Source organism: Rhopalosiphum padi, chromosome 3 (assembly GCF_020882245.1).
Source record: "Rhopalosiphum padi isolate XX-2018 chromosome 3, ASM2088224v1, whole genome shotgun sequence".
Lineage (NCBI taxonomy): Eukaryota > Metazoa > Arthropoda > Insecta > Hemiptera > Aphididae > Rhopalosiphum > Rhopalosiphum padi.
This window is the reverse complement of record NC_083599.1, coordinates 55,111,835-55,123,648: the sequence shown is the minus strand read 5'-3', so window position 1 is coordinate 55,123,648 and position 11,814 is coordinate 55,111,835. Positions and strand designations below refer to the sequence as shown.

Sequence of the window (11,814 nt, the reverse complement as noted above, 5' to 3'; positions counted from 1 at the left end):
ATAAATATGTATAAAATATGCAAGTATAAAATTCATGTATCTAATATTTTTTTTATTTTGATATTATTTTTTTACCGGTATTAAAAATGTAATAGGTAACTAAAATAACTAAATATGTAAGTATCAAACTATAAAATACGTGTAATTATTTTTTTTAAATGTATTAAATGAAAGCTTGCCTAAAATGGAAAAAAATATCGCGTCCTAACTATTTCCATATTACACAGGTTTTACTGTTTTATGCATTGGTTCGTTCTGGGATATAATTTGAATCAGTGGTTCAGAATCCTAGTAAACTAGAACAAAAATATAAAATTGAAAAATATAAGAATATTATTCCTCCGAATAATATAGTATAAACTCAACCGAGTCGGCTCACCACTTCGGAATTAAAGCATCAGTTTAATATGATTTCAATGAGATATATACTGCGTAATTTTATTGATGAATTAATGTACATACACTTCTAAGAAGCTTTAAAGAAAGTACAAATTCATTGAAATTAAAAATAATCTCATTTGATGTATTAAAGCAAAATGATGAACATATTAACATAATATTATATGTTTAAAACGCCAGTTTTATTTTATTATGTAAAATATAAATTGATATAATATTCGCCAGTAACTAGTAACTAATTGCTACAGCTAAATAATGAATAAAAAAAAAAGAAAGACATTATAATTACGACAATAACATATTCTATTATTATTTTTTCAAATTAATCAAATTGGAGTTTCCCAAGGTCGTATAAGACTAAATTCAAGTACGGTACAACCCACTACTTTATTTTCTACATTTTTGATCTTAAACGTCATTTTATATTTTCCATAAAAATACACCTTGGGAAAGTTATTATCGGCCATTTCCTTCAAATCAAAACCTGTTGTTGTATAGCGTCCCTGAAAATTTCAAAGATAAATTGTAAAAAATACACAAAGTAATGTACAATATTATTATGTAAAGAATTGTAATTTCAAGGATTTTTTGTATTATCTGGATGAAAAATTGTTTTAAAATAAATATAATTTAACATCATACACATTTAAAATGTAGTTAATCTGTTGCAATATTAAAACATTAAAATTCAGAAATATTTATAGGTACTCAATTTTCAAATTATTAATGTGGAAACTTAATTGATTTTAAAAAATAAAACAAAAATAATATGGTAACAACATAGTTTATATACTACAAATTTTAGAAGTATAAGTACATAAGATGTCTAATAGGTCAATCTTATTTTTTAAATGTTATTATGTATAGTAAAATTTATAATACTATAAAATACAAAAAAGGTTAAGTTCTCGTTAAAAATGTTTTTAAATTGTAACAAATTAATTTAAATATTTAAATTTATCATTTTAATTAGTAATTTCAAGACAATTGGAACTTAAAATGACTATGGAAACTAGTTTTCAAAACTTAGATACAATAAGAAAATTATTTATGAATATTTTCAACTAAAAAATACTTTATTAGTATTCATGATTCTAAAAAATTTGGTCAGAATTCTAATTTTAAATGTTTATAAAAAAATATTCTATCTAAAAGTTTTTAATATTTTTGATTGAGAAATAACAATTTATTGAAAGTTCTGTATTATATTTTCCGGATATTTTACCTACCAAATAAATTGTAATTTTAATTAATGAAAATAAAACTAAAATAATTTACAAATTTCTTAATAAACGTTAATTCCATAGTTCGGCGAAAATTTCAACTATTTACGATAATTTGTTTTCGAGTCATAAAAAAAAAATTCGATTTTCATAAAAATTCCTGTTTTACTTTAACTGTTTGTTTGTTTTTGCTGATTATATAGATCAAAATGTAATATTGTATTATTTTTTTTTAGAAATAATTAATAGTTAATTATTCAACTATTTATAAATCATGTTGTAACCTACTGCATACCGGTGATACTTACAATATATACTATACATCAGAATAATTGCATTTAATTTTATATTTCCTACAGTTAAATTTAATCATCTATTATCATTGTGTTATAAATAATAAACTATCAAGAAAAATCATTGTTTTATAACATTGCTAAGTATAATATTTTTTTGTATTAATATTAATTCATTGATTTTCAAGTGATCAAATTTGATATACCTATAGTTAGTGCATATAATCAATTAATTGTATTATACATTACCACTACTATTGGACAGCTAGTATTGGGGAAGTTAAAGGCCTTAACTATTTTATTCCATGCATTCCCAAAGAATTTTCTCGTATTACTACATGTATTTTTTGTAATATAAATTATTGAATTTTCTTTCCAACCCCCAATTGAACCCCAGGAAGCACCATTTATATCCATCTATAAAGAAAATAGTATATTATTTTAGATATCATGGAATAAGTACATTAAAATAGTACAAATATAAATAAAACGATTTTTAACTTATTTCTTAAGATTAAAACTACTACAGCAAATGTGCAAGAACAAAAATGTTTGTTCACCGGGCTTGGTAACCAGGCATAGTGATTTTACTGATTTTAGTCACAATTCAATAATATTGGCTTATGAAACTATTGTATAAATGAGTAAAAATGTTCATTTAAAATTTTGAAAGTTAATAGTAATGTCTACTCAATCGTTCTATATTAAATTATTAGTTTAACAAAGACACAGTTTGATAAAGTTTCTTCAAATTTAACAAAAATATTAAATTTCTTTTTAATTTTGTTATACTTGATGTTTTTAACTTATATAAAATATAACATTTCATTATATTTGTCGATTGACATGAACCTATTTTATTGTATACAAAACGATATTCCCTCAGCACTCAGCAGCAAATAATGTAATATAGTATAGTATATAATATAAATTATATTATATTTCACGAAAATTAAATTGTATTCAAATTTAAAAATGTGTTATTAGGTTGCAAATTCTACTTAATAATCTATAATAAATATTGTCATTTAGTAGAATTGAATTTATCCTTTTAACATGAACTAAATACTAATTATCTAGTTATGTATTTAAATATTATATTAGATGTTGTATTAAATATATACTTACTGTAAGAGTATCGTCAAAAGGTACTAAGTATGTCATATTTCCTTTGACCTCTGTTACACTTAATGTTTTTTTACTAAAATAATAATTGAATTGAATTAAATTTTTTGACTCACAAGGATATATTTTTTCATATATTATACGATATTCTCCCTACATTAAGAGTAATAAATAAACATCGTGTTAAGAAATATCAAAAAAAAAATAAAATGTAATAATAAATCGTAAACATAAAAATTATGTTATAATATATTTAATAAATCAAGTAGATTATTTATTTACCAAAGGTAAGTTGGGCATAAAATTGGTTTTCGAATTAGATAAAGACAAAAATACAATGAGAACAAACACTTTCATTATTATCATTAAAGTTACTTTATTTCAACACTGAATTTTATAAATTGTTTACAGTAAGACTGATAAATAGTTATAAATTATTAATAAATGTATTTATTGATGACAGTTTTTTGACATGCTTGACGTGTAACCTCTAAAAGTTACCGGAAGAATAAAATAAATCCATACATAAATAATTATATATTTATATTTAATCGAAAAAAATAACAATGTAATTTCAGAAATTAAAAATTTGCACAATTTTACTGAATTGGATAACATATTTTCCTAAATTATTTAATATGTAATAATAACATATATTAAATATAATAATCAAAAAAATTAAAATTAAAACTATCTATCTATATTTTCCATTGAAAACAGATACACTTATATATTTATGAGATAAATTAATTTTCAATTTATCATCTTAAATAATTTATTGTGTTTTTCCAAAATTGAGTATAAATTAGCATGATAATAACAACAGTTGAGTAAATAACAGCAAAAGTCACAGAGATCATTTTATCATTGGTTTTTTTTTTTTAGTTAAAACAATAAAAAAATAAAATGTATTTAGATTGTAGAGTAAAGTCATTGAAATGAGATAAACAACTATTTTAGATAACATTTATTTAATATTTATACCATGAATCTATTCACGCCGTTTTATGGAATGATAGTAGGTACTTCAAATAGTTAATAATAATACTATAATCTTATGGTAATAATACATATGATTATAATAATTAAATATAATATAAATAATATGAAAAAAATGTGCAATGTTATTAGAAAATTTTATATCAACATACTGGAATACTATTAGTTTAGTTTAATACCAATATCAAAGAAGAATAACATAATATATTTTAGTGAAATAGGCTTACTTTCCGTTTCCTTTTTAGCATACGCTAATCAATTTTGAAATATTGAGTGTTAATTTACACTAAGTCTACAATTATGTCTAAAATAAAAAATAAACTAAGGTATAAAACAAATCATATTATTAAAGAGTGGATGATTAAACTCCATGATGTGAGGTTTAAATCAAGTTATAAGCAGCATAATATATTGTTTTTAGTATTATGCAGTAAGAATATTTACAATCCAAGTAGAAATTAAATGTTTAAAGAAAAAATTGAATTAATTTTGTTATACAGTTGAAAAAAAAAATTGAAAAAAATTGAATTTAAAAACATAATTGATAATTAAATTTAAACCAACGATTTTATAATAACAACAGTTTCGAATTCATGTAATCTTTCTTTTCTGTAACTTCATGGATAGATTAATGCAGTTTTTTTTATTTTATATATCATATTAATGTAAATACATTTTAAAAATAAAGTATTATTATTATTTAAAATCAATTTATTATTAATTATTCAATTATAAATTACATAAAGTTACAGTGATATATACTTAAAATTTACTATGTGTTAGAATGTTTTAATTGGGTTTAATTTCTTTAGTGTATACTTACACTAAGTCTACAATTATATCAAAATTAAAAATAAACTAAGTTATAAATCAAAACATATTATTATTAAAGAGTGGATGATTAAGGGTGCCAAAATAAAGTGTTTTTAAAAATCTATACATTAAAGAGGATTTTGTAAGAACTCGCAAATATCAAATAGTGAATATTTTTTGTATATATAATAATTTAAATTGGTTATGGAAAATATAATAGTAATTATGATTGATTGAAATTTTAGACTTGTATATTATATTTTGTTAAAACCATTCAAATGACTGTGTACAAATCTGTAAAGTATACTTTTAAAGGAGTAGCTTAAGTAGGAGTAAACAAATTTCCATTATTAATATATTATGGGCAACGTAATGTGTGATTAGCTAGTTAATTATAAAATATGATGTTTATTAATATGACTTTTAGCGGATTCAACGGATTAAAAAATCGTACGCGAAAAAAACTATCACACACAATAATGATGGTGTACCTAAATCGCCTATCTAATGCGCCGTTTCAATATATTATACAGTAGTCATATTATCCAAGAGATCGTTAATCGTGAAATTTATAAAATAAAAACAAACACATGATTTCATCCATACTTCATCTATTTTAGTGCCCTATTTCGTTACAAGCTATTACGTTGTATTATGATTTATGATGTAGATTATGAATTATTATTTAAAACCATAATATTGAATTGGTAGTTCTCAATTGTTATTCCTTGATACACAGATGAGTTGCGAACTGGTTGTAGATATCCTATGAACGTGGTACAGGCATTATTATTTAAATTATAATATATTATTATAATTATAATTATTAACTAGTTTTTTTTTTATACAAATATAGAGTCTAAATAGTAAAATAATTAACAGTCGTACAAACGGTATTGAAATTTTACATTAATATAGGTAATAAAAGAGCTTACAAAAGAAGTTGAGTTTATTTAGAAATGTCTTTTGTATATAAACCATAACTTGCGCAAAACACACGAATAATATACATAAAATACAATAACCAAACGTAGTTTTTTATGACACGTAAATAATTTTCACCAAACTCACGTGGTTTATCGTATCATTTTCAATATTAAATACTTATTTATTTTGTATAATTAAAATAAGTTTAACACGCATAGAATAAAAAACGGAGTATTATCTTCCATTCAGAAACAAAGTAGTTTTAATAAATAAATTAATACGCTATATGTCGTTTTCTTTTGTCTTTCTATGCTGCTTATAATTGTCTATGAGCTAATTATATAAACAGTAATATTAAATACAGTAAAACATGAAATTGAAATCTCTCCTAACAGACATTTAGGGAAAACTTCTGAGTGATGGGGACTTTTTTAATACTTTACAATGTAAAAGTATCCAAAAAGTGGGCGCCTATTTTAAAAGAAAAAAAACAGGAATAATGGGAATTTTTACATAAAAAACCATTATTTGACAAAATCTATTTTCTTTACCTATTTATGACTGTACTGCATCGTCAACTGATCGTAAGAATCAGGTCGTCTAAAATTGTTCGTTTGAAAAATTGGTTGTTTACAAAATAATATGTATATTTTATAAAATTACAATTTTGTCGTAAAGTTAAAAATAATATATAATAATATGTGTGAAAGTAAATATAAATATAAATTTACTTTATTTAAGTATTTTAATAATTCGTTAATAAATTTGTGTACTTATTTTGAAGTCAACATATTCATTCATGATTTAAATTGTTTAGATATATTTATGCACATATAGAATAATAATAACAATTATAATTTTATATACAATATAATATATTATAGAGAATAATATAATAATAAAAAATATATTTTTAATTCAAATATATCATTATTATATTTTCAATTTTGCATTCAAACACATAATAATTTATTAATGTTATTTTAGTGTTTTCTAAAGTTTATATTAGTTTATAATATTTTCTATATTTGCTAATAAATTATCCATCAATAATAAAAAAAAAATACGATATTTCGTTTGAAATAATTAAAACACAAATAATTGGATCAAAGGATCAAATTAATGATTTAGTTCCTACTTCCTTTTATATAATTTTGTTGAATTTATTATGCACAAATATAATTTCCGGACCCACTTTGTTTTTGTTTCAATTAAATACAAATACATACATATTTCCAGCAACTTTTAAAGGTCAAAACTCAACTGCTGAATCTTGTCAATTTATCTTAATGTATCAATATATTTTATTGTTCATAACTTTTGTACATTCTTACTAATGAAAATCTATAAAATACTCTCATTGTTGAAAATAAGTATCATCGAAAAATGATAATAATAATAATAGTTTTGTTTATAATTTATAATTAAATATAATTAATTTATAGTTTATAATTATTGTATTGCATAGTTGATTCTGACTACTTTCTATGGTTGTATAATGACTGTAATGTTTAATTTGAATCATCCACAGCTAAGTATTTTATTTTCTATATTTGTTGTATATGGTTTTTAATTTTCCAAATAATTATATTTCGGAAAGGTTATGAAATTCTAATTCCTTCCAGTGACTACTTCATATAATATAATATAAAACTTGTAAAAATTCATCAATGATTGTTAAATATATACCGTATTATTTGATGATGAAATGCACATATCTGTAATGTAGCTATACTATTGTATGTATAATTGTATTTGCTTCCAATTTTTTTTTTTTTAGATTTGTAGATTTGGTTTCCTTATCTACTTTGTACACATGAATTCAATATATTGTATACGATAGTTACATAATTCTGAATTTTATGTTATATTGTATTATATTGTATTATATTTACCTGGTTATCAATGTTATAGTTACATTCTTATTTACTTCCTTTAAATAAATTTCTAATAATGACTTTAGTTTACTCTTGTTTTTCACGTATACTATGTGAAGATATAGACTCACAGAGCCGGATTTTGAATTTTAAATACCCAGAAAAAATGAAAAATATACGCCCATTTCAGGAAATTTCATGGAAATGACCAAAATTAGTATTTTTTAGTATGAAAAATTAAGTACACTCACATAGTAGCGTGAGCACCAACTATTTATAAAGCTGTTTGCAATATACTGGACCAATAAATTATTTACCACAAATTATTTGAACGATTTTAGCTTAAAAACCAAAACAATTTAATTTTTAACTAATCAAGTAATTTTTAGAAGCTTTTCTTAATGTTGTATTTAATAAATGTAATAAAGTTATTTTACTTTTCAAATAGAAAAGTAATTACGTCACTTTCTCGTTACACTTTTTTTTTTAATTTCTTAGCAATTATCATTCTGCCAAGCAATAATATAACTAGAAATACACCTACAGTGTAAAAAGATGTACAAAAATAATATGTACCTACAGTTAATACATAAGTCATAAGTAGGTACATAAAAATATAAATTGAATATGTATTAATATAGAACTCAATTAAATAAATACTAAGTACTTACCAGAAAAATAAGGTTTTAATCTTATGTAAGTTATAATTATAGCAATAACTAATTTTATATTTTCCGTAAAAATACACTTTGGGAAGGTTAATACCTGCCATTCCCTTCAAATCAAAACCTGTTATTGTATAAGTTCCCTGAAAAATGCAAAAATAAATTGGTACAAATACATGAGGTTTGTTATGTATAATATTAATTTTTGCATCATCACAATAGGATTCTTAAATAGAATTTTATTTTTATTCCAATATATTATGTATTTCATATTTTTATTTTTAAGTGTTTACTTAAATACACCTTATTAACTACAAAATAAAACATCACACTTAAAATAAATATTTTTTAGTTAAAAGAATACATAATTGTAATAAAACCTATATTTTTCCTGTAATAAGATAATTGTTGAGTCATAACAAATTTTCAATTTTTTTTTGTTTTTTTTTCATGAATATTAAATAAAAAATGTTTCCAAGAAATGTGTGGAAATTTAATACAAAAGTTCTCACAAGTTCTTAGTTTCTTAACTTAAATCATCAAAAATCTATAGTCACAATTATTTGTGTATAATTTTTAAATTAGAGTTTTCTTCGACGTTGCCTAGGCATTTGACCAAGTGTGGTCAGACGGACTTCTTTACAAATTTCGCCTCCTCCTGGCCTATTATTTCTTAAACTTAAGTAATTTTTAACCAGTCGCACATTTGCGGTCCACTATTTAGATGATACATCACATACACACCATAGTTCTTACTTTCTAAAACATCTTCACCTCGAATATACCTCACTCTGATGAGATTTTTATTGTCACATTCGCTGACGACACTGCTATAATCTCCTCCCACTCAGATTCTGATCAGTTCTCTAAACGACTCCAGGTTTATATAGTAAAACTCCAAAGCTGGTTCCGCCTTTGGAGAATAAAAATAAACGAATTTAAATTTAGCCTCATAACCTTCACTTTACACTAAATTAACAGTCATCCTCTATCCATCAACAACAACACAATCTCCCAAAAAGACTATGTTAAATACCTAGGTATCCAACTTGACAAAAAAATCATAGCAATAATAAAACTAAACGTAAATTTTTAAATTTACATCTTCATTCTCAAAAAAACCTATTACGCTCCAAACTTCCTTTGAAAACCAAAATTCTAATATACAAGCAGTTAGTTATAAGACCAGTCACGACTTGCGGCATCCAAATTTGGAGAGCAGCTAAAACATCAAATATTAACATACTCCAATCCTTCCAATTTATAAACGTACGCATCATCACAGCCGCTCCTTGGTTCATCAGCAACCAGTCCCTTCATAATGACTTAAAAATCCCGACTCTCTTTGATTTAGTCTCTCAATCGCACAAAAAACTACACACAGCCATAACTAACCATCAAAATCCACTTATTTCCAATCTCCGTTCTTTAACTAACCCAATCAATCCACTACGTCAATTAAAACGACGCTGGCCTAGAGATTTACTAAACAATCAACCTTTAAAGAGTAATGACATTTGAAGTGGTGTCACTGGGTGTCCCCTTCACATAAATCCAAAAGTCCTGTCAGAATTGTCTTTAAGCCTTAAAAATTTACTTATTGTATTAAATGTATACAGATTGGAAATACTCATTAAAAAAAAAAATTCAAATTCAAATGTTTTGAGATAATAATGGGCATGAGAAATTTTCAATGGCTTTTATTTTTTTCTATGAATATGTATTTTAAATATTTTCAAATTAAAAAATTAACAACATTTTTGTGACAAGCACGTGTAACGTAATTTAGAATTCAGTTTTGTTTGCGGGTTACAAATTCATACATTTATTTTCATATAAATAACAATACATTTTACAATAGTTTCTTTTGACATATACTGTTTTATATAGCTGCAATAAAAAATAAAACGAAATACTCGTATAATAATTTAACGTGTATGTTAACTCACGATTTTACCTCCGGAGTGTATGGACCGACGCTAACACAGCGGTATTAACGGGGAACCATACTTCTACCGTACAAAGATCTAAGAATAGGCTGCAGCTGGCTCCACGGGCTAGAACGGCTCCTCTGGCTGGAATGACTGGAACCACTTCTCTAGCTGGAAAGGCTCTGCTGGCTGGAACGGTTCCTCTGGCTGGTGGTGTACAGCGATAGCGTCAGTCACCGAAACGAAAGAGAAAAAATACAGCGGCGTTAATACAATTAAACTCGTACTCTGTCTGTATGGAGATCAATTCTCGTCCCGGCATCTTCGGCTCCGCAGTTGAAACTCGAATTTCTGGCAGCGGCCGTGTCGTATTTACAGATATTCGGGATTACGGCGGCGCAGCAGAACTCCGTTTATTCAACTACTTTTAGGTGCGTATACCCTTAAATTTATTCACCAATACACTACTGTGTTTTAGTAGATTTTAAATATGGATCAGCTAATAATATTTAAATTATTGGTGTTGTTGTTCCTTCTGATAGTGTTCTATGTTTTCTGGATGCATAATTAAAAATTTATTTTATAATCAAAACACTTTAACATCGACTGGTCACGGTGGTTTTAATATCGTAGTCGCCGTTAACGCACTATATTGGTTGCAATAGGCGCGCTCAGCGATCGACGTCTCGTAAAAAAACATCGCGGGATCGGTTAGGCGCTTTATGGAGAATAATGGTGTCCCGTTACACACGTAAAATGAGAAATTTTAAATATTTTTTTTTAGTGCACTCCTGTTATTTTAGTAAAAAATATAATATTTTATGTTTTGTTAGCTGATTATCCTAATATATATTACCATGAACTATATTAAACACTTATAAATTATTATCGTCTAGTTAATATAAATGCAATTTAATTATTGTTCAGCATTAGAGGTAAGTAAGTAGAAAAATGTGATATGAAATTCCGAGTCATAACTTACTATTACCACTATTTGGTAATATTTTACATAGTAAATATAAATTAAAACAACAAAATATTTTGAATTTTTTTATTCATTATTATTATTATTCATTTTTATTATATTATAATTGAATTAAACAATTTTATAATGGTAAAATATATTACAATTTTATTTTTAGATACTACTGCTACCTTAATAATACATTCCTAACCATTAACAACAGCTTAGTGAGCCATGACGCTTATGTTGAAAACCTCTGTCTGAGTCAATTATGTATAATAATAAATATGTATTACATGTATTACATTGCATGTATTAAATGGAATCCTGCATAAAATGGAAAAAATATTCGGATCCAACCATTTTCATAATATACAGGCTTTACTATTCTATACTATGGTTCGTTCTGGATTATAAATTAGATCAGTGGTTCAGAATTCTAGTAAACTAGCATTAATATATAAAATTGATACTATTTAAGAACATTTCATTCGTATAATAGTGTCTAAATAATAATAATAATAATAATAGATTCAATCTAAAGCATCAATTATTACATTGAACGTAATTGTATTGATGAATTATTGTACATAAACTT

General features: G+C 24.4%; 1 protein-coding gene across 1 annotated transcript; it reads right to left on the bottom strand.

Moving 5' to 3' along the window:
- Positions 1 to 652: 652 nt before the first annotated feature.
- LOC132926690 (uncharacterized) lies at positions 653 to 3,406 on the bottom strand. The gene is made up of 4 exons (XM_060991087.1): positions 3,323 to 3,406; positions 3,044 to 3,193; positions 2,165 to 2,332; positions 653 to 902 (listed from the first exon to the last, which is right to left on the bottom strand). The coding sequence occupies exons 1-4, from the start codon at positions 3,404 to 3,406 to the stop codon at positions 726 to 728; spliced, it is 579 nt and encodes a 192-aa protein (XP_060847070.1). The 3' UTR covers positions 653 to 725.
- Positions 3,407 to 11,814: the final 8,408 nt, after the last annotated feature.

Coding starts and splice junctions, on each gene's coding strand:
- LOC132926690 (XM_060991087.1), bottom strand. CDS start 3,406: ATGATAATAATGAAAGTGTTTGTTCTCATTGTATTTTTGTCTTTATCT. Junction 3,194..3,322: donor TTATGCCCAACTTACCTTTG/GTAAATAAATAA, acceptor CTCTTAATGTAG/GGAGAATATCGTATAATATA. Junction 2,333..3,043: donor CTTTTGACGATACTCTTACA/GTAAGTATATAT, acceptor TTTTCTTTATAG/ATGGATATAAATGGTGCTTC.